Source organism: Pygocentrus nattereri, chromosome 17 (genome assembly GCF_015220715.1).
Source record: "Pygocentrus nattereri isolate fPygNat1 chromosome 17, fPygNat1.pri, whole genome shotgun sequence".
Lineage (NCBI taxonomy): Eukaryota > Metazoa > Chordata > Actinopteri > Characiformes > Serrasalmidae > Pygocentrus > Pygocentrus nattereri.
In genome coordinates, this window is record NC_051227.1 from 38,125,395 (window position 1) to 38,149,509 (window position 24,115).

At 40.8% G+C, this 24,115-nt stretch overlaps 1 protein-coding gene across 3 annotated transcripts in view; it reads left to right on the top strand.

Moving 5' to 3' along the window:
- Positions 1–24,115, top strand: part of phldb1b (pleckstrin homology-like domain, family B, member 1b) — a 112,790-nt gene that overhangs the window by 20,450 nt on the left and 68,225 nt on the right. For 2 of the 3 annotated variants that reach the window (XM_037546589.1, XM_037546590.1), the window contains exons 2-4: positions 1,377–1,472; positions 6,271–6,394; positions 8,325–8,495. In XM_037546589.1, the coding sequence (XP_037402486.1) occupies positions 1,377–1,472; positions 6,271–6,394; positions 8,325–8,495 (391 nt within the window). Of the gene's footprint in view, positions 1–1,376; positions 1,473–6,270; positions 6,395–8,324; positions 8,496–13,255; positions 13,669–24,115 lie in introns of those variants that run through there. The other variant, XM_037546591.1, reaches the window with a different exon arrangement.

Consider the following 24,115-nt stretch of genomic DNA (forward strand, 5'->3'; position numbering starts at 1 on the left):
TTACATTATATATTATATGGGGCAGTCGTGGGCTGGAGGTTAGGGATCTGGCCCTGTGACCGGAAGGTTGCCAGTTCGATCCCCAGAGCTGACAGCCCATGACTGAGGTGTCCTTGAGCAAGACACCTAACTCCCAACTGCTCCCCGGGCGCCGTGGATAGGGCAGCCCACCGCTCCGTGCAAGTGTGCTCACTGCCCCCTAGTGTGTGTGTTCACTAGTGTGTATGTGGTGTTTCACTTCACGGATGGGTTAAATGCAGAGGTGGAATTTCCCCAGTTGTGGGATCAAAAAAGTATCACTTACTTACTTATATATATATATATATATATATATATATATATATATATATATATATATATATATATAAAATATATTCCATTTATATTACTTCATGTCTCCCAGAGTTTTCTTTGAATGCTCAGGAGTCTTAATGGTGATTTTTCTCTAATTCTTTTGGAGAAATAGCATTAGACAGAAAGAGATACTTTGTACCTAGATATAAATGATCATGGTTATTTACAATATCAAAACTTAAAAGGCTCTTGGATGAGAAATGGTTAGTCCAGGGTTAGTTAAATGTGTTATTATTCTGGCAGATCTGAGCATAATTTGTGATGTTATTGAGATCTCTACTAAAACATTTAACCTATATAGCACCTTTCTCATACACACTTAAAAGTGATGGTTTTCAAGGGTTTTTTTAAGTAAAGGAAGTGGCTTGGTATAACGCCTTTTTGAAAATGATTCTATGTAGCACCCAAAATAAAAAGAGTTCGGATACTGTTAAGACGTCAAGCTTGTATCAACAGAAAAACCCATTTGAGTGCTATAATAGAACCATTTTCCAAAAGGTTCTTTGTAGAAACATCTACAGCACATTTGTCATCAATCTGAAGAACGCTTTCACAATGCCTGTTAATCATGCGATGTGTTATTGAACCATTATATTCTACCACTTTTCCTTTTCAAAGGATTTTGGAAGGATTTTGGATGGCTGAGTCCTTCAGTTTGCCACAAATGATAGGTGCTTTTCTTGGCCGCATTTGAAGGGTCCTACAAAAACGAGTACAGCCATCTTCACTGACATGACGTGAAACTCCGCCTTCGTCAGCTGCATCCGTGACTTTGAGATGCGGCTCAATTCGGAATTTAGCCACGGATCTCACAGGAAAGGAAACACTGCTTATCAGTGTGCATGAGAACCACCAGTTTCAGAAGCAGACTAAGGCCTTATGCTTGCTACTTGATAAGGGCAGCTGAACAGTGTGGCACACACTGTAAGCAACATTCAAGAATACACTGTATTCCATGCAGAACTTCTGCTCAGACATAACAAAACAGCTGCAGTTCTCAAGGCTGCCCTTGTGTTCCACAGGATGCTCACGTTTTAGAGCAAGTGACGGATAACGCGGCGGACATGGACCATCTGTACAGAAACCAGCATGCCCGCCAGACTCATCAGGTGCTACAGGTAAGACTGTCTTTTAAAGTAACGGATTGGGCACAAATCAAATGCACACAATCGGCTCCTTAACCCAAACAGTCCTGTTCGTCAGCCCCGTTTACTGTCTGAATTTCGCTTCTTCAGTTTTGTGCTGGAGCTCCAAGGCTAATGTAGAAAACCTACCTATCATCACACACTTGCCTCACTGTGCTGAATATCTTAAATAAAGACCAATAATGTTTCCTGGTCAGAGATTAAGCCTAGCCTCGGACCACACAGCATTCTGAATGGAGACTCTCCGCTGAAAGGAAAACGTAGTCCAGGACTAGTCTTAACCCTTTTGTGGAAACTGATACTGATGGCACACTGATATCTACACTTCAGTAAAAAGGTATAGTCTTGGTAAAATCTTAGTCTCCCCAAGGTACAAACAATGTAAATGTACAAGATAAAACAAGGTCCTTAAAGTCCAACTGTGCACCTTAGGAGTTTTAAAGGTACACTACCTTCACTTTCCAGGGTGAAGTGTGTATATTTATGTCCGACATATATTTTTAAGTAGACAAATATAATAGAAATGACTTTTCTATAATATAATTATTGTTTAACATTTGTTATTAATATTATTAACTATGCAGCTTGTTACTGTGGCAAATTAAAACCTGCTGATTAGGTCCTCATGTGCCTTTTTAAAGGAATAATATGAGACATTGACAAATAACAATTTCAAAATTGTATTAAAAAAACTAAAACGAATTGACACCATTTTCTATAAAAATGGACAAAAGTATGTTACATATCGCTGTTGTCGGAAGAAAACCTCATATCTCCATTTTTGTTGTTTTTCAGTTTTTGACATAATTTGAAAATGCCTGTTACCCTTCATATTGTGAGTCAATTTCATGATGAATGGACTAAAAGAAATGACCTAAAATGACTTGGAGAAATGTCTGGTTCCACCGACTTACATGAAAATGAAAGTAGGTTCTTTCCTTCTTCTGTAAAGTTACTATTTTGGAGATACAAGGTTTTCTTCCGACAGCAGCGATATGCTCCATGTTAAAAACAGTAGTAGCAGCTAGGAGCCCGAATTGTGTCCAGTCTTTTTGGGCTAAGGAGGAAATTCTATGCAATTTTTACATCTACTATCCACTTGAATACTGTTGGCCCAGATTATGAAAGACTTGGTAAGTCTTTTTTTTTTATCACATCTTATTAAAACGGATATGTACATTTTTATATCTGCATACGTTTGTTTTTATATTTATGTGTATTTTATACCCCCGCCACCCTGATCTTAAATATAGTTGGTGTTATCAAAGTTTTTAATGGCCTATTTCAGTTATTAAAACTGCCTGCTTGCACCATTTGCACTACTGTACGGGCTGCGCCACCTGACTTTTCAGACTACTTTCAATCTGCTTAGGTAAATTTTATATGGATGGAGTGAAAATTGTTTTTACATAAAAGGTACTGTTTAATAATTTGATATAGGTCATGTATTAAATTTTTTGGGGGGACGACACAAACAAAAAAAGCATGTCATATCAATGAGCTAACTAACTATATTTCCTCTTATATACTAAAGTGGATGTTAACATAGGGCTTGCATGTGGCTTTAAAAGTTGCTTAAAAGATCATTTTTAAACCATCTTAGAGGTTTGCCTGTATGTTTATCCCTATTTTTAATATAAATAACAGTATGTTACACAATGTGCACCAGTACAAACATCTAAGATAGCCAACTTGACATTATTTAACGAAGTGGAGAGGAAATGTCTGATGAGACAGGCTGCTTATTAGTGGGCATAAACTTTCATTACCTGTTAGCTACATTAGGCTTGCAGCTCCAGTGCAAAACTTAAGAAGCAAACTTCAGACGCCAAACGTGTTTTGTTTAATTGACTGCGCATGGAGTAAAAGGAAAGGACATCTTGCTTGTTTGATGAAAGAACTGTTGCAATCATTGTTCATGAGCTGTAAGAGAACACTGAGAGGAGCATTCACATTGTATAAACAAGGTCATTACTGTAGCAAGAACACTGGTAGCATTCACTTCAGCAGCTTCCAGTGCTCCCATGTCTTGACATGTTACACTGTCACTGGGATATTTTGGTAGGCATTCATCTCGTCTTCGAGAAGGAGCATGTAGAGGATTTCTGACTTATTTTGATGATGGACCTACATAATGAGAGTCAGTGAAAAGTCACCATTCAGTATGTAACTGAACCTCTAGTGAGAGACGTTACACAGATAAGCACAGCAAGGAAAGAAAGCACACAGCTTATGCAGTGACGTAAGATCAGAGAATATTAACCAGATATCGAGACTTTACCTTGGTCCGTTTCCCAGAGCTGGGGCATTTCAGTTAGGCAGTGTCTACCTAGCAGCAGCAAGATAAAGCATGAAACATCACTCTCAGAACTGAGGCCCCTTCGCTATGCACATTTTTGGGCTGCCCTAATCTATCACACCCGATACTTACCCAGTCTTTAATAACCTAGGCCTAAAGTATAAAGGTGATTATTACGTGGAAGAAAATCGAACGCATAAAACTGGTGATCAGAAACCACATAAGCAAGTCTGAGATTACTTAATGACTCGACTCCGGTGTGAGGAAAGTGAGTGAAAGCCGAGTTGAATCAGCTGCACACATACATTACATTACATTACCAGCATTTGGCTGACGCTCTTATCCAGAGCGACTTACAATTTGATCATTTTACACAATTGGCCTGACTGCATGTCTTTTGGACTGTGGGAGGAAACCGGAGAACCCGGAGGAAACCCACGCAGACACGGGGAGAACATGCAAACTCCACACAGAGAGGACCCCAGTCGCCCGGCCGGGGAATCGAACCCAGGCCCTCCTCACTGTGAGGCGACAGCGCTACCCACCACGCCACCGTGCCGACCACATACAGCTTGTATAATCTCCAAAAAGCACAACCAATAGAATGGGATGCTCTGGAGGAGCCACATATGAGCCTAAGGTCACCATGCCTCATGCCAAGGGAATAAAGCCACCCAACCCTGGGCAGTAGAACTGTGTTCTCTTTAGTGATGGAGCTAAATCACCTTTAGGATGAGTTGGATTGCTCCAGAACTAAATCAACCATCATTAGTCCATAACCTCATTAATGCTCTTGGCTGAGTGCAACCAAATCTTCACAGCAATGCTCCAACATCCAAGAGTAGAAGCTAATAAACAAAAGTGGGGACCAACTCCCTTTTAATACCCTTCATGTCCAAGGAAATGTTGAATGAAAAGAATATCTACAGAGCTTTGGACATACAGGGCCAGTTTCGGGACAGGGGTTTTTCTTAGTCCTGGACTAAGAATGATTTTGAATACTCAGTGACTAGAATGTGTAGAGCAGAGGGAATCCATCACACCAGCCCATCCTTGCCGCTTAATCCCAGATCTGACAGTGTTTCCGATGACAGGGCTGTTATCACCCTTCACTTACACATGTCCTAACGCAGCATTCCCTATCATTGAAATCCTCTTAGAATCTCTAACAGATAGGACTAAACTGATCTAGATAATCTCTTCTAAAGGGTCACGGGTAGCTAGAATTATACAATTATATACCATTCATCAAAGATCAGCGTCAGCTCTGAGCTGAGAAAGAGCTGCCAGTTAAAACATATTATATTAAAAAATTATAATGAAAGAATCAGTGCATATTCTGGAATAGTATCAGCAACACAGTGCCTTGCACTGAAGTTCCCATTACAATCCCAAGAAAAGAATGCAGTGTCTTCAGGAGGATGATGTCATTCTTCAAGATAGCAAAAAGAAAAGATTCGGCAATTCCTTCCCAGACACTCGCAGCTCCCACCGTTACCATGACAACCACCCCTTGCTTGGCTTTGAGTGTCCCAGCTCTCTATTTTTTTTCCACAGCAGAAGGGAAGCTCACACACTTGGCGCAATACAGCGTGTGAGCTGCGTCCTCGGCGAAGTGTCCCTCCATCCGACAATCCGGGATTTTGAAATCAAATGTCATTGTAACTCATGTTTATATAGATACATTTATGCAGATGGTGCTTCATTCTGTTTGTTTGTGATAGAAATTCCTCAAGGACTTACCACTGAAAACCAAAGATGGGAATGCAATGCTGTTTACCTCAATGTTGCTTCACATTCTTCCCTAACATAACATTTGGTCCACTGTATTTCCTGTATATCACTTGTCTGCCCCAGATCAGCAGATCAGATCAACTGATAGAAATAAAGTGGTAAAAAAAGCATAGTAAAATAAGTGACGTTACATTTACTTGAATCAAATGCATATAAAATTTCTACATGAATAAAATGTGTTACATCAATTGTAATACATGGCAGTTCTTGCCAAATGCAATTAAAGGTTAAGATTAAGTGGTGACCCTTATTAGTCCCACAACGGGGAAATTTCACCTTCACATTTAACCCATCCATGAAGTGAAACACCACATACACACTAGTGAGCACACACACACTAGGGGGCAGTGAGCACACTTGCCCGGAGCGGTGGGCAGCCCTACCAACGGCACTCGGGGAGCAGTTGGGGGTTAGGTGTCTTGCTCAAGGACACCTCAGTCATGGACTGTCGGCTCTGGGGGATCGTACCGGCGACTTTCCGGTGGTTCCCTAACCTCCAGCCCTTGACTGCCCCCAAAACAAAACTGACAGAACAGAGAAAACAAAACTGACAGAACAGAGAAGACTGTGTTGACATATTTCATTCATGTAGAAATTATGTGCATATTTGAGTCAATTGTCAGTTTTCTCCTAATGCATAGACAAGACCCTGACTGCAGATGCTTACTCACTCCTCAGAGCACACCACTGGACCTGATTGAGACAGGAAAGGGGCTAAAGGTCCAGGCAGAGCGCCCCCATCTGGTCAGTCTTGGGAGTGGCCGTCTTAGCACAGCCATCACACTGCTGCCCCTGCCTGAAGGTAAGTGGTAGAGGAGGTTCTGGGTAAAAATATATCCCTAAAGACATTTCATCTCATCTACTGTTCACCTTTGTAAGCCAAGTGTCTGCAAATTTTACAATTTTACACTTACCTCAGGTGTAATCCATCAGCCAAGGCATGCTTGGTGTCATGATTTTGCTTCTTTGGTTATAACATTGCAAACAAACACTAGAAGTCAATAGACACCCACATCCTTTCTGTAAATAAATTCTCAAAATCTCTCAGTCCACTCAAACCACATCTAGGTCATCAGGAAAGCTGCACTGACCTCTTTATGAAGACCTAGAGGCAGTTTGAGTGGGTTGAGAGATGCTTTAAGGATGTATTTAAGAGAAAAGATTTGGGTGACTACTGATTTCTAGTATTTATTAGCAACCTAAGCCTAATAGCTAAACTGCTAAAATTTGGACAGACATGTCTGGGGTCAGTGGGGAAACTGTAAATTTGACTGGTCACGAAACCATCCCTTTAAATTATTCATTCAAGCAAACAGGACAAAGAAAAACCCTTATAAACTGGAGAGATATAGTCCGTACCTGTATTTAGGTCACTAGAGAGCACACACACACACACACACACACACACACACACACACACACACACACACACTCAAAGCCCCTTCCCCCATTTCTGTCTCCAGAATGAAAGGCTAATTATCAAACCCTGTCATCACCCCCTTTTCCTGAGCCAGAAGCAACAGGAGACCTTTAAAAAAAAAAAAACCCTCCCCCTTAATCAGCTGGTCTGCTCCCATACCCACCATTACCTACCTCCCCCTACATCTGCCTGACACTGCCTTTCTTTACTGTTCCTCCTTTATCTGAGGCCATCGTCTGTGTGTCTACAGAAGAGGTATGGAATGTTTCACAAGCTTCCATATGAAAATTACAAAAAGTTTTTCCACAGTTCAGGTAATGCAGAATTATACAGTGGTTACACTCAAACTGTGGGGTTCCACAGGTTCATGTTTATCTTGCCAACCCGACTGGAGATAAGACTGGACAGGGCCGGCTGGGGAGAGGAATGTGCTTTTCTTCTTCACGCCAGAGTCCCACTTGTTTACCCTGGCCTGGAGATTTAACGCTTGACTGCTATGCTCTCGCTCCATTGTTGTGAAGTCTCTCGGTGAGCACTTCATGAGTCATTCTCTCTGGAGGGCAGGCCCACATTGTGCCCCAGCCTGGTCTTGAATGACATAAGAGTCAATATCTTTGTGACTAAGTTAGGTGTGGAAGGAACCAGATTGTAGTGAAACTGTATCTAGTTTAAGCATATAGAGTTTTAAACTTTGAATAAATAGACATGTACAGTAAAAAAAAAATTCTATAATCTTTCATTGTAAAGTTTCATTGTCTTTTAATCCTTGGCAGGACTGGTATGTGCCACTGGATAATCTTTAGCCTTTAGATGTCCCATTTATTGTCAGCATAGAGTAATTCAATAATTATATCTCACTGGCAGCTCATTGATATAAAAAAGAAATTCCATGGAATCTTCCGATTCTAAACTTTTGATCAATACTACATAAGTAAGAGTCATTTCTTCAAAACAAAGCAGAAAAAAGCTTGGTAGCCTCATGTGATGAGAGGAGACCTAACTAACTGGTTATGACTACATTTGGGAGAAAAATGGGTTAAATAAATAAATAAATAAATAAGGAAACCGAGTAAATCAACTTTAAATCATTGTGCAACTTGCCATGTAACGGAGGAGAAATTCCACATTACATTGTTAAAACATAAATAAAGCCTCAGCAGAAAGTGCTCTGTTCTCGAGAAACCTAGACCTGTTCACGGTGGAGATAGGAACCGGTCATTCAATAAGTTTAACGCCTCTAAACGCTCCCTCACAGCTAACGTTGAATGCTTTAATGGTTAATCTCACACGACTTTGAACATTATCTTTTTAGGAAAGACAACTTTGGGCCATGGAGCTATGGACATAAACATCCAGGGTCCTGGAGTTGCTGCCCAGCACTGCTACATTGAGAATAAGGCTGGCGTGATCACACTGCATCCCTGTGGGAACCAGTGCAGCATGGATGGACTTCCAGTCACCAAGCCTGTACGCCTGTCTCAAGGTATTTCTGACATCTATAAATGACCAGTCATTACCAACCAGACTCAATGCTCCACTCGCATGTTCACTTTTAGAATAACTCACCTGCTTTCATGTCACTCACACTCTCACTCACTCATTCACATTTAGCAGGCTGATGATTCTCCACCGGGGGCATTCAAGCAGCTTTTGGAGCTTCATAAGAGTAGTGCTTTGCATCAGTGAGAGCCTTAAATTTAAGAACCCATATTCTGCTAATTTATTTATTTATTCGCTCCCATGGGGTCCACTTAAAACATGATTTTATGCCCCGAAACCGGCATAATTCATTTGTACTTTTTACCACTTAGAATTAAGCTAAGCTGTTTTTGGCGACAGTGTCTTTACTTTTGAGTTTGGCCTCAGTGTTTATTTATTCAGGAGGTACCACCCTGCTTTTCGTTATTGATCTATTGCCAACCACAAGCTCCCTGAGGAGCCTTATGTGGTAACAACAGTTTGCTGTAGAATATGTAAGCTCAGTAATTATGATTCTCCTGAGAGCAGGAATTGATTGCTGGGACATAATATCAAGCAGTGAGTGAGTGTTTACACAACAAGCTTGAAAGTGATTTTTTATTGGTTTTGGACCAACAATGAGAGATCACTTAAAAGAGAACTCCACAGATTTTTAAAAAATTCATGACTGAATCATTAAAATTGGAGTGGTTTGATGTACAATGTGCTGTTCTAGAGCCAGAATTGTTCACAATTGTGGTAATAGGAAAGAAAATTATTACATGGTTATACATATCGCTGTTGTCGGAAGAAAACCTCCTATCTCCAAAATTGGAACTTTATATCTGTAGTTTTATATTATATATATATATATATATATATATATATATATATATATATATATATATATATATATATATATATATATAAAAAAATATACTGTAGTTTTAATGCAAGTCAATGGAACCGGACGTCTTTCCAAGTCATTCTGGGCCGTTTCTTTTGCTCCATTCATCATGAAATTTACACACAATGTAAAGGACAACAGATCCTTTGAAATAATGGCAAAAACTGAAAAATATAGCGATATACTGTCTGATGCCTGAGACAGTGGGTGCGTTTATATGTACTTAATAATCCAATCATAATCGTATTTCTGCAGTTTTCCGATTATTCAAATGGTCATGTAAACAGAGCCTAAAAACCAGATTAATAAATCCGATAAAGATAGCTGGACTTTTCACTCCGTGATCAGATTTCTCAGTGCATGTATACTTTTACCCGGATTTCTTTCCGATTTTTCAGTCTGTGCAAAAACAGACAGCGATACCGGAAATAAACAAGCAGCACAGCCATAAAATGGCAGCAAAACACTTTTGGAGCGACGCTGAAACCAAATACATGCTTTATCCTCTAAGCCGCTTCTCCTTCTGGGTCGTGGGGGGTGCTGGAGCCTATCCCAGCTGTCAGTGGGTGGAAGGCAGGATACACCCTGAACAGGTCACCAGTCCATCACAGGGCCTAAAAAGCAACAGGCAGAACAGTCCGCTCACATTTTCTGGCATCAGCCTTACACGTACAAACTCCGATGTGTAGGTTCACTGGTAGTTTGGGGAAAAATTGAATTGGCTGTATTTGCATTGTACTCACTGCAACCCCTGGTTCCTATCCCCACCACTATAAAGAATTCCGAGTTGTTTCTCTAAAACGATCCACTTCAAATCAAACCACTTTGAATGACTGTTTACATCTTAGTGATTGAATTATGCAAATGCTGTGAAAAAAAGAAAGAAAAAAAAAAAAAAAATCAGTTGACTATCCTTTTAATAACCATTTGGAATTCTGTCATCCATTTCCTTTCCTGTATATATGAAAAATGCTCCCGATCAGAAGCTGATTAACAGGGGGTTATATAGGTCCAAATAATGGCAGAATTAATTTTTTCATAAAACTTGAAATCTTGACAAAAGCGCTGAAAGGAAGCGCATACTGGCGCTGCTTTACAGCTGCGTTGTCTCGGCAGGCGTGGGAATGGTCATGTGCGTGTCCATTGTGGTAGAGGAATCGCTGGATATCAAGTATCTGCAGGACACGTCACAAATCATTCCCTAAAGATTAGACTTTTTAGTCCACTATGGGTTACACCCTCAGGCTAATGTTTCTATGGTAACTCGTTTGGTCGAAACAAATTAACTCAATTGACCGCGCAGGTCCTTCGTCCCCCACCAGAGTTCACAGTCGACTGACCTCGTTTAATCGAAATAAGGGCAATCACGTCAGTGGCCTGGAACTCTGTCACTTTGGGCTGAATGTGAACATTTCCAAACAATCACAGCTGTTCCTTCTGCGATCGTCACCATCACCATGAAAAGACACCCAAATGTGAGACAGGAGTGTGAAACCGCTTTGCTACATTCATGAATGAGGCAGAAAATCTGGGCCTGTATTCATAAAGCTGCTCCGAGCAGGAGTGCCGATCCGCCGATCTCGGTTCCGTTTCTGTCAACAAGGTCACTGTAGATAAGAAAAGAAGCTGATCCTAGATCAGCACTCGTACTCTGGAGCTTTCTGAATACGGGCCCTGACCCAACATCTTTTGTCTGCGGGAGCAATTTGGCTGAACAGGTCCAGGGAGGAGGGGCGTATTTTGAGCTAATCTTCTGTTGTATAGGCTAATGTCTGAGTGAGTGAATTTAATTTGCATAGCTAATCTCCAGCAATTAATGCCAGGGCACAGTGGACCGTCTAAAGCGCTTTAAAACGGGCAGTTGTGCACAGCAAAACCTCCACAGTTGACACCTGATGTTGCCTCAAGAACTATGAATTAACACCAAAGACAGACCAATGTGCTACATTTTTCTTATTTAAGATTAAGATTAAGTGACCCTTATTAATCCCACAACGGGGAAATTTCACCTCCACATTTAACCCATCCGTGAAGTGAAACACCACATACACTCTAGGGGGCAGTGAGCACACTTGCCTGGAGCGGTGGGCAGCCCAATCTGCAGCACCCGGGGAGCAGTTGGGGGTTAGGCGTCTTGCTCAAGGACACCTCAGTCATGTGCTGTCGGCTCTGGGGATCGAACCGGCGACCTTCCGGTCACGAGGCTGGATCCCTAACCAAATGACTGCCCCAATTATTTCTCATTATCCTCGTATTTTATGCCCATTTATGACATTTGTGTGCTTTATGTACTTAAAGCAAGCATAATTCATTTTTACATGACTGTTTTACATGACTATTACTATTTCAACCTCTCTTTATGCCTTAGAATTAACAACCTACTATACCTTTAAGACTGATATGGGCCATTCTCCATTTGGAGTGGGAATTCAGGTGGATACCTTTTTCTGAAAATCTAATTCTTTCATCACAAAACTAAATAGCCTTAATATGTCCATCAACATCTCCTGTTATAATATAGGCAAAAAGGAGAACTTGATTCCAAATGAATTTTACAGGTATTTGTGTATGAATAGGGTGTGACCACTCCAGTGACATTCCGGTTAAAAATTGAGGATTTGGTAAACTGACTCACTGGTGGTTGGCACCTAGTGCAACTATTTAAAATCATTAATAAATGAGGGTGGGTGAGGGTGGTGGTATTTGGAGGGGTGTTGTGGCAGCAGAACCACCCATCACCTTATATCTGTATGATCATTAATAAATGATGAGCTGTGACTTTAATAACAAAGTGAAAAAGAAATAATAATAATAATAATAATAATAATAATAATAATGTCCCCTGGAAAAGGGGGGTGGTGGTATGGCCAAGGAATGTTGGCCCGGGAATTAAAAAAAAAAAAGTAAATAAAAAATAAAAATCACTAATAAAAATGATATATGGCATCACTTTGATAACATGTTGATTACCCAGCCACCAAAGCATAACACCAGGGAAGTTATGTGCTGCCTGATAAACAAAATTATTAATAAATTCAGGAATTTATGATCAAGTACGGACTCGCCTTCTCGTGTCTTGAGACGCTTCCTCTCTGATGAGCCTCGACCCAAAGAAATGAGAATAAAAAAATGAAGAAAAAAGTAACCTGGGAGTCCTGATGACACCAGTGACCAGAATTCCTGTGACAAATTCATTCATTTGCATTTTTACATTTAAACACAATTCATTTTAGAAAAGAAATACTTCGGTTGTTTATTTGAAAACACTAATTTCTCTAATAAAGGTGGTATTACTCTTAATATAGCATTAGAAGTTCTTTTATCTGGAAAGGGCACTGTCAACAATGTATATATAAAAATAAATAAATTTAAAAAAAATGAAAAAGAAGCAAATCCTGTGTGTTTATAATGCATTTTGGAATGAAACCCTTCATATGCAAATGTGTTGGCTTTCATGACATCACAAAAACAATGGAATTCAAGTGTGTGCATCTGGACTTTAATGCCTGGAAGGTATTTTAAACTTTAACAGTACATTAAACGATTTCATTTAGACTAAAAGTGAGGACAGTTTGGTTTTCCAGGCTGTGGACCCTTCAAATCCATCCCAAAACACCTGACCACTGAGGGTTTAGGAATCAGGCTATAAGCTCGGCTGCGTGGCAGTCAGAAGTCAGAAATGAGAGCAGCATTTCATCCTAGAGGAAACCCTGCATCTCCTACTGGGCTGCAACCTTCACCTCGTGAATAAATACCTCTGTTGAGAGAAGCTCTGACTCAGGGGCGAGCCGCAGCTCTCTCTCTCTCTCTCTCTCTCTCCCCCCCTTCTCTCACCCCTCCTTCTCCATCCCTCTCTCCTGTGTGACGAGGAAATGAGTTGGCTCCACTGACGGAGACAGCTGTTCAGCTCCTGCCACCTATGAGGAGCACCGCCACAGCTCCACAGGACGCGTCCAGCGGCGGCTTTACGAGCCAAAGCTCATTTTTGGACTGGATAACAATGTTTTTATGACAACTTTACCGGATAAAATGCTCCTCCGGTGGAACTACTGCTTGTATACTTCGAGACGAGCTTCGGGCTGCTCACCTCTTTCTCTCATTTCCTTTTGTTAGTGACAGAAAGCTGGAGATTATGGAAAAACGCTGAACGCCATTTCCATAACAAAGGCAGAATCAGCCGCTTCGCTTCAGCAGTAACTCTCCTATAAGGAGAAAAACACGTGGCTTCTTTTTTAAAGGCGCAGGCACCCTTTTTCCCGGGAGGAGGAGAAATGACCGTTTGGATTTAGAAGTAAGTGCAGGAGGGATTAAAAGGTGGTCTTTATGTGTGTAATATGAAATGGCATTTTCTTTGGGTTACTGAGGTGGCAAAAGTCTGCCCACGCAGAAATCTGATATCGGGCAATATATGGGTTATAAATATATGGCATACATGAATTTCCCTTAAACCCAACTTATGTTGGCAATGCCATTTTCAAATAGGGGACATATGTTTCGGCCATGTATCAACATATACCTACCATCTGATGTGTGTAATACATATTTAATAATGTAGGACAGACAACATCCAGACATGGGTAGCACATACTGCCTGCTTCGTGCTGCATAAGCTTTTTAACACCATGTATCAGACGTATATGAGATCCATATATTATGCACACATAACCATTATTTGATATCTAAACATTATATCGTGTGTATATTAGAGAGTCAGGCATATATTTTAAACTGTATGTACATAGTCTATATGTTGTGTACATATATGGTGCGGTACACTAATGGTCATTTATGCATAATATACGCCCCATACATATAAGAATGGTCTATATATTATGCATATAGGCCTATCGGAAATGTGTGATCCATAGGTCATGCATATGACCATTAATTGACCCTTACACAACATATATGCGCTTGCCTGACTCTTTACAATATATATCCATATATGGTCATCTATCAGATTTTTGTATGGGGTAACAGACAAGAGTAGATGGTGTTAATCTGCATACCGGGTGAATTAAAAGCTGAAACTGCATTCACATTATTTCTAGACGTCAGACGTCACTACGTGCATTTCTCTAAATCCGTCTCGAACGGCTTTACAAGAGACACAGCAATGTTGACCATAAGGGAAACCTGTGGGGCTATAGAACCGGCCCTGAACTCTGCGGAGTGGTGATGTTTCATTTTGGCATGGCCTTGTGCTTGTATACTGTTACACAGCTATTCCTGGTCAATGTGACCCAAGTGCTCTAATCCTCATTCTCTGGACTCGCTGCTGATGCACTCTACGCTTCGCTCAGTCTCACTGTTCACACACACAATGCAGCTTTATTCGTCATTCGCTGTCTGAGGGGTCACCAGAATCTCTCTCGATCCTCATGTCTCCGTCCCCTGCGTTAGTGCATGACCTCAGTGTTTGTGTGGTCAGAGGGGAGCCCGGACTGCACAAAAAAAAATGAATTAATTAAAAATAAAAAAGGATCATGATTTAAAAGCTGGCATTCTGTTCAGGAGACTTGCTTACAACTTTGCAAATAAACATGCAGGGATGTTTTTCCCACATGTGCAAAGTTCAGTAACTTGGTTGCATTTTCTGCTTCTCATGACGCAAATATATCCATTTCCTTTTCTCAGTAAGGGCTTCTTAGCAGCTACACGTCATTTCAGACTCACAGCGTTGAGTCGTCTTCTCGCGGTGGAAGGATGGACAGAATTTTCTCCTCTGTCTCAAAGATGAAAGTCTTTTCTTTATGTTCATAATTTTATTTTTATGGTCTACTAGAATAGATTTACATGCTTCAGTGCTCCAAAAACACATTTTTCTAATATACTGTATTACATTTCTATTCGCCCTCTTTCTGAGATCTTTAAGCCCCACTTCCCGATGACCCCACTGTGCTCTGATTGGTCTGCTCTCCCACTCGGTTCTGAGCGGTCAACTATACTTGTACTTTAATTGAATTGGCATCAAATTGTGGGAACAGAGTCTGGCTCTTCCTCAATGACTAAACAAAACCAGTGAACCCTGAGGTCCAGCATGAACACAGTGACTTGGAAAACCTTCTACAAAAAATGTTAGCAAGTTATTTAACACCCCTTACTGCCAATGTTTAGTTCTTATTTACATTTACATTTATGGCATTTGGCTGACGCTCTTATCCAGAGCGACTTACAATTTGGTCATTTTACACAGGGGGGCCAAGGTGGTGTTAGGAGTCTTGCCCAAGGACTCTTATTAGTATAGTGTAGGGTGCTTGGCCAGGTGGGGATTGAACCCCAGTCTACAGCGTGGAAGGCAGAGGTGTTAACCACTACATTCCTCAGGTATTATTCAGAATACCTATATTGTGGTCATGCAGATGTGTGACAGGTAGGACTTGATTAAGGCAAAATCTAGAGGGGCCCACAAGAGCATTGAAGCTTGTGGAACCCAAGCTGACCCACTAGCTCTGTTCCTGGGGCAAGGCTGACTTAACCTCACCTCACAGAAACAGATCTTGAGGCTACGGCCTAGAGAGCAAAAATGCAGGGGCTCAACCTCCCCAAGCCTCCAAAGACCCTCCACTGTGTACAACAGGAGTGAAAGATTTAGAGAAAATATCTAAATCAGATTTTTCTGACTAATATTCAAGTTGTTATTTAAATGGAATTTATCAGAAATGAATCTCTAGGCCGTTGTCCCCTCAAGAGCACCAGCGCAACCACTTCTTTAGGCTTGAACGCCGAATACCAGACAGCCAGTTTATTAGGTTTAATGTCTTTAAAGCTCGTTAAGGCAACATTGAACAAATGTAGGATGTAACTCACATTGCACCTCATTCTTTAAACTGTTGCCATGTCTTGAAGTTGGAAGAGTCTGTCGATAAACCTGATCAGTTAATAAGCAGAGTTGAACGTAAATGTCACTCATTACATCATTATGTACGTAATTATGTCGTTACGTATTTATGTGACTGGAGTTATGCAGTGAACTCCAGACTCAAACGGCAACTCTAGACGTCTAAGGGTTAAAAGGCTCAACCGTGTCTGCTGTGTTCACGCTCGTCTGCTGTGCACTCGATTCCTGGAGTGGGCCCAGCTGGTGACGTACTGAGGTTTGACTGGTTCATCTGTGCTTTCCTGCACAGTAAAACAAAATGCCATGGCAACCAATGTGTATGCTTTTGTTATCCCTTTGTTTGGATGTCCCTGGACCAGGATGGGTCACTGCTCTATTCCGTGCCCTTTATTTTTGTCTGCGTTGCTTTTTAACCCTAAAGTCACAAAGCTGAATGTACCGTAACTGGAAAGACAGAAATTACCTGAATAAAAGTAATAGGTGTATATTGATACAGATATAGGCCTAATTTACTATTTCCTAATAGGAGGATTTTTTTCAAGCATGAGTTAATGAACAGATCACTTAATGATACATCTAACAAGTAAATCATCCATATCATGGAAAATCTCACTTGTTTATTAAATGGAAACCTGCAAAAATGGCCTGTTTTGAATGAATCTTAATTTGTGGCGTCATGTACTCACATATATCCACCTATTTGGCCAATTGCAGTTAGCCCCGCCCACTCACTGACACAATAAAGAGTGTTTCAGCCTGGGCTACTTATTGAATCAGCCAATCAGAACTGAGCTCATTTACATATAGCAGCCTTAAAGACGCAGTACTGAAAACAGTTTAATTCCAAGGGATAAAGAGAGATTGCAAAAGGGGTATTTAAAAGTGCATTTTAACTTTTTGATAGAGAAAAATCACACAGATGTCATAAATAGACTATCCATATTCTACAATCTAAAGCGTTGTAGAATACGGGCCCTTTCATAGTTAAATATGGCTGCGGTGGGAACAAAACCTCGTATCTCCAAAATGGTAACTTTATAGGAGAGGGAAAAAACATATTTTAGTTTTAATGTAAGTCATTGGAACCAGAATTTTTCCAAGTCATTTCTTTTGGTCCTCTCCTCACGAAATTTACAGGCAATGTAAAGAGTAACAGGTATTTGTAAATCATGTCAAAACCTGAAAAATACAAGGTTTTGTTCTGACAACAGTGAGATACCATTTATATATATATATATATATATATATATATATATATATATATATATATATATATATATATATATATATATATATATATATATATATGCTGTAGAGGCTTTGCAGTGTTGGATCATTATTCTGTTGTTCTAGAATTTGTGTTTAATTTTATGATTAGTTTTTTTTTTTTGTCTATTTAAATTCACGCATTTCCTCTTTACCATCTATTTAATGTTACATCTACACCACGGGGTCTGAGAGTAATGCAGTTTCAATACTTTATGTCCTGTACATATTGTAGTATTGACAATAAAGCTGATTTGACTTGACAAGCAGTGGCTTAATAGTCTCACCGTTGGCCTGTCGGCAGAGAGTCCAGCTTTGTCCAGCTGACCAGCTTTGTGTGCAAAAGACTTTTGATACTTGCTTAGGGACCCCAAGCCTCTGGGGATGGGAGGTTTCAAGTGGGATGTGGCTTAGGATCACCAAATGTACAGAAGTAACTATACATATAGCACTTAATATTTAACTACATATCTACAATGACACAAAAGCTTCAGAGACCCAGAGAGTCTCCTACCCAGAGATTCCTATGCTTTTATAAATAAACTAGTCTGTAGTTTCCTGAGAATTTGCCAGTAAAATGACCTTGTTGGGAAGACATTGTGAAATCACATAAGTAATTGCACTTTCTGCAGATTCTCCTCTCAGTCATGATGTGATAAAGTGGTGTGGACGTCTGCGCCTGCCCTCCTGTAGCGCTGTGTAGATGTTTTGAGCAGAACAAGGTCCTAGTCTAGTTGGAGCAGGTCCCAAATAGCACTTCCTCTGATGAGTGTGGGTATTAGAAAAGCTATTTCTAAGAATGTTTATGAGTATCGGTGTGTGTCGTTATGGCTGTGGGAGTTTTTGAGAACGGTTTGACCAATTTCCCCATGAGCGCATCAGATTCTTACCGCTTTCGCAACGTCTCTCGAATGGCCTCATGAATTTTAATTGCAAAACGGCTCTTAGTCATAGCTCGTCATCCATCACTTGGAGAAGTCCATAATGCAGTGGAATTCAACCAAGAAGTGAGATACTGTTCTCAGAGCAACTCTCTCAACAGGAAATGCATCATGGTGTAACGTTATTAGTTTGCTCCCTACGCACAGTTACTAAAACCGAACCTGCGAGACTGAAATGCACTGAGGAAATGCAAATGTGGTATTACGCATCATTTTGTAGATTTATTATTGACTCCGCACATAAATCAGGGATCCAGATGAGGCTGCTGACTGCATCAACCTCCAACTGTCCCTCTATCTTCATTCCACAGAGAGCCAGTAACAGATAATTAGGCCTAATTGGGCGTTTTGGAGGGAAATTGCTTTTAGACGGCCAAAATGGCTTGTATGTCTTTAGTTGGTCTGATGTTTGCTATAAGTGGTTCAGTTAACACAAGCGGCCTTGTGAAGAGAATTTGATGTAGAAATTTAGAAGATAGGTTGAAAGTGTTGGGATCTAGAAAGGAAAAACTTGGCTGTGGTCCTTACATGAGGCCTTCATAAGCAGACACTCATCTAAAGAGCGTGACTCTGCAGACGGAAACTGACATAGGGTTCAATAGTCTTTGCCTGATACCAAAATAACAGTGGTAATATTATCCATAATGACTGGCAGAGGCTTGAGAGCTATAAGCACCGGGGGAAATACATGCTATGTTTAAACCTCGCCTTTTAGCCAGAGCATTTGCTGGAGAATGTATGCACCTAAGTGACCCTGGCATTGACCGTTTGTGTATTAACGTTGTTGTTGGAAAGACCTTTATGGAATAAGAAAGAACCATATACTACATTCTTCATTTAATGTCCAGTCAAAATGACTTAAGTACAAGTTCTTCATTTTGTAGCGACAGGTGAAAAGCAGAAAAACAAATATATTTAACAGAAAATTACACAAACGCGTCAACCGCTAAATATAATATCGGAATTTTCAGTGTTTAATGTGTCCACCCATTGCCTTTATTACAGCGTGCGGTCAGATTTTCAAAGAAATCTGCAGGGACGTTTTTAGGAAGTTCAGTCTTAGAAGTTGGTTATGTTTTCTTTTTCTCACAATCCAAGTAATGACAGACTGTGGGGTGGTCAGCCTGTTGTTCCGAGAACAGGAGCCTGTTTGTTTGAGTAGCAAATTTTCTTATATTTTTTTCTTCTTAATGAACACCTCTGGATTTTTTCAGATCCGAAATAAGAGGTGAGCTTGATTTTCTCCTCACTCTCAAAGATTAAAACTAAGTACTGATTTTCTGTATATCAATCATTTTTTGACCTCTAGTTTTGGAAACTTCATTTTTTGCTTATTTTCCTTTGAGTTTCTTATATCCAGGAGATATTTCTGAGGAACATATCTAATCTCAGACATATCTCCAGAAAAATGAATTTAAAGGCTGTTTCTACTGAAATTTAAATAAGTTTAAACAAATGCTGAATTGTCACTTGGACCCATTTCTATTGGTCCATTGGTAATGAAAAGTTTATGCAGTGTTAAGGTCAGCCTGTTTATTCAAATGATGTAAAAATAAGTAGATTATTCAGTAAATCAAGCCTATATAAGCCTCTATCCATACTGTATATGGTGTAACAGCCTTTTTTCCCCCCAAGCATTATATACCGCAGCAGTGCTGTAGTTTATTAAAGAGGCCTGAGTGATTTTGGGTTGACTGTAATATGTGATGGCACGGGAGTGAATCTCTCCTACCTCAGCACGTGTGATTCATGACTCCATTAAACGCCCTCATCTTTCACGCTGCTGTCTGTGCATTCAGATTAATGCCCTTCACCACTGCGCTCTGTAAATCCATTGTCAAAGCCCACACATTTCGCATTAGGGGAGAATCCATCAAGTTTAAAAAAGCAATTTAGAGGCCGAACCGAGGAGCTGTAATTGGCCTGAATTGAATATTAGTGGCACAGTACAGATGTTGGCCGAGCGCTCTGTGGGGCCTGTCACTTCTCGCCAGCTGCTGAGAAGACACACGCGATGGGTTGGTTTACATTTCACGGTCATTGATGTTTCAGAAATAATAAAATAAGTCACATTCTTGGACTTTGGCATTTCCTCCTACAATATAAAGTACTGTAACGTGACACTTCCTGCATGTCATGTGCAGTAAAGTCAAAGCCTTTGCTCTTCCCACCAGACATAAACAAAGACAGTGTATCTGATCTCTCGGTGTTCTTTGCGTGACCAGGAGTCAGATGTTTCTTCCTTGTAAACAGCCAGTGAAGTCGTGCAGTAGGATACAAGCACTCATGTTGGTTTATTTAGAAAGACTTAGTCTGAGAGGGATGGATTTTCTGTAGGATCTTCTCAGCTCTGAACAGATCAGACAGTGTCTGATGTTCATGGTCAGATTGAGGCTGCATTACAGTGGCTGTAGAGAGTGTATGGCAGGCCTGGCTGAGGTGTATGTTGGGTCCGAGTTGAGGACTGTGCTGAGTCATGGCTGGTTTGAGCCCTGATGGTGGAGTAGAGGAGCTCAGCTGTGAGGATGCAGGGCTTCCACTGTTGATCCTAATGTGTTGTGTTGTGAACCCTGCCAACAGTTGCCTTGGGCTCCTCTCTCGTGGAGAACACATGAGGATGCCTTTGCTAATATCTCACTCATACTGACCTCAGAGACACGAAAACAGCATGTGAGACGCACTCACCGCTACACGTTTTGTTTGTAATCTAAGCATCGTAATGGGTGCAGTGAGGAAGGAAACCACAACTTCACTTCAGGTATATCTTATGCTTGAAGTGAACTTACCTCAGATATATTTCTTATTTAGTACGTTTTTTGTTCTAAAATACACTAATAACTGATGAAGCTAGTGAAAGGGGAATTCAAAACAGTAATTGGCCTAACTGAATGGTTAAGATACTGTAAGTAATCAAAGTCATTCTGGGTGGTTTGGTTTTAAAGCCTCTAGAGAAACTAACCGAGTCAAGTTGTGGTGTTGATGGGAACCAGATGTCTGAAGAGCTCAATGCCTCTAAAAGCTCAGAAAACTATTTCTTGAAATAGTAACGAAAGCGCCGGCTGACGTTGTTTATAATAGTTTTGAGATGGTCCGAACTGAAACAGCAGGTGTGAAAAGGTGCCTCAGACCACGGTTGGGACCAGAGGGCCAAAACTGGTCCAGCCAAAGGAGGTAAAAATGCCATGGTAGCACATGGGAGAGGACATGAAAAACATGAACCTTGGTTTGGACCTTGGTCCAGACTTCAAGGTGTGAAAATGCCCTAAAACATATTTTAAAAACCATTCAATTGCCCCTCCCACCAAAAAAAAAAAAAAAAAAAAAAAAAGTATGATTTATAATCTAACAGTATGTTGCCATTATCAACATAAGAAAACTCACAAATACACTTTTAAGTTTACTGGTTGTTCTGCAAAGAAAATAAAACAGCATTATACCATCAATACTATTGCTATCAATGCTGGTAGTTCACATAATGCTAGTTATGGCCAAATATATGAATGCATTACCCGTCATTGTGCATTGGTAAGGGAGTATACGCAGCGGTTCCCTAGCAGGTATATGGCATATACTTGGGTATGACTACACACTCTCATAACTATATCAGTAATATGATCTACTGGCTAATAAACATAGGGTTCAAGGGGTTTTTGGAGTACCATACTAGCACTATACCTCAGCACCTCAATCACTGGCCGTCAGCCCAGGAATGGTGATTAGTGATGAATGAATAACACTAAGCACTGGAGTCACCGTTGTCTGAAAGCTATAGCCTCTGGGCATGGCATTCTGAGGGTGTGTCTGCAGTCGAGCATGACTGAGGCCCTCTGCAATTCAGGCTAACGTGAATCAAGTCATGACTCTGTTCTCCAATATACAGCTCATAAATATAGTCCTCACAGTCATGAAGACATGCAGAAACAGAGATCTGAGGGGCGTGCCTTTCACCACATACCACAAAGTGGAATTGAATTAGACACACACGGTTAAAGTATGGCAGCAGGTAGCCGAGTGATAAGGCTTGGACACAGTTAAAGACAGTGTTGCATGTTCTAGGGCTGTACAATATGGACAAAAAACTTGTATGGCAGTATTGTGATGATATGCCTGACAATAGTATGAAAAATGCATTGGTGAATCAATAATGTGATTAAAGGCTTCCTTGCATTTGACCAAAATAATTTAATTACTGGACTACATTAATACTGTGGTTTATCAGAACATACACAAAGACTCCTGTAGGACGTTTTGATCGGTCATTCTAAGTGGCCCCATTGTTGGGGGACCGCAAGTTCCACATGCCAAAGCCCTCTGTGGTTATTAGGCCACGAGAGCATAATTGGCCTCACTCTCACTTGCATAGGATGGCCCGCCCTGGGCCTCCATCCCTCAGCGCAAATGGTAGCCAAACATCCGGCGGTCTCCTCCAAGCATGTTAAACTGTTCAGTGTTGCTGCATCAACAGCAGTTTAAAAAGACACAGTGGTGCTTCAGGTATCTCTGAGGAAGCATGTGCTAGAATTCCCTCTCCAAATAAAAGCAAGCTGTTCTACAGTGTTCATAAAGTTTAGATAACTTTTTGACATCGAAGCAGGTACAAAATAATAGGTTTAGTGGGACATGATGGTTGGTGTGGCATTGCCCTACCAAATTAAGATTAAGTGACCCTTATTAGTCCCACAATGGGGAAATTTCACATCCATGAAGTGAAACACCACATACACACTAAGGGGCAGTGAGCACACTTGCCCAGAGCGGTGGGCAGCCCAATCTGCAGCGCCCGGGGAGCAGTTGGGGGTTAGGTGTCTTGCTCAAGGACACCTCGGTCATGTGCTGTCGGCTCTGGGGATCGAACCGGCGACGTTCCAGTTACGAGGCTGGATCCCTAACCTCCAGCCCATGACTGCCCCAATAAAACAGTTGTCAGAAATGACCCTACGAGTCAAATTGGGTGTAAAGTGATTGGTTAGGAGGCTCATTTGCATATCGCCATGAGTTTAGAGCATTTCTATTGGTCCATTCTTCATGAAATTTTCACACAAACGTGGACAAGTTGCGTGTTGAAATAATATAGGACAATAAAAATAATGACAAAAGGAGATGCGTGGTTTTCTTTGGACTGCACCTTCTGCGATATCAGTATAGCAAAGGCCTATATCACATAACACTGATATAGGTATACATTGATATCGATGTACACCGACTGTACCAACCTTGCAGTAAAGAGATGTCCATAATCATTAGGGAATGAACAGCATGGCACTGCTGATGGAACAAATCCAAAACGGTAGCTTTACAGGAGAAGGAAAAGGCCTCCTTTACATTTGATGTAAATCAATGGAACCAGACTTCCACAACGGAACCATAACAGCCATATTTTACATTTGTTTATGGCTCAGCTGCTACGTATTTAACGCCATTACTGGTACAGTCATAAAATTATGTCCTAGGGGTTTCTTGTGTTTTCTGTGTGTTGTTTTCCAAGTTAGTCTGCAGTTTTCTGGGGAAAAAAAAAAAAAAAAAAAAAAAAAAAAAAAAAAAAAAATCACTGAAATAGTTCTACTTTGCTCTCAGTAACGATGTGATAAAGTGACGTGGACATCTGCGTCCACCCTGCGCTGCGGGCTTCAGTCATGCTGTTTGGTGTTTTGAGCAGAGGTGTGGGACTATGCCACAGCTTAAACGTCAGG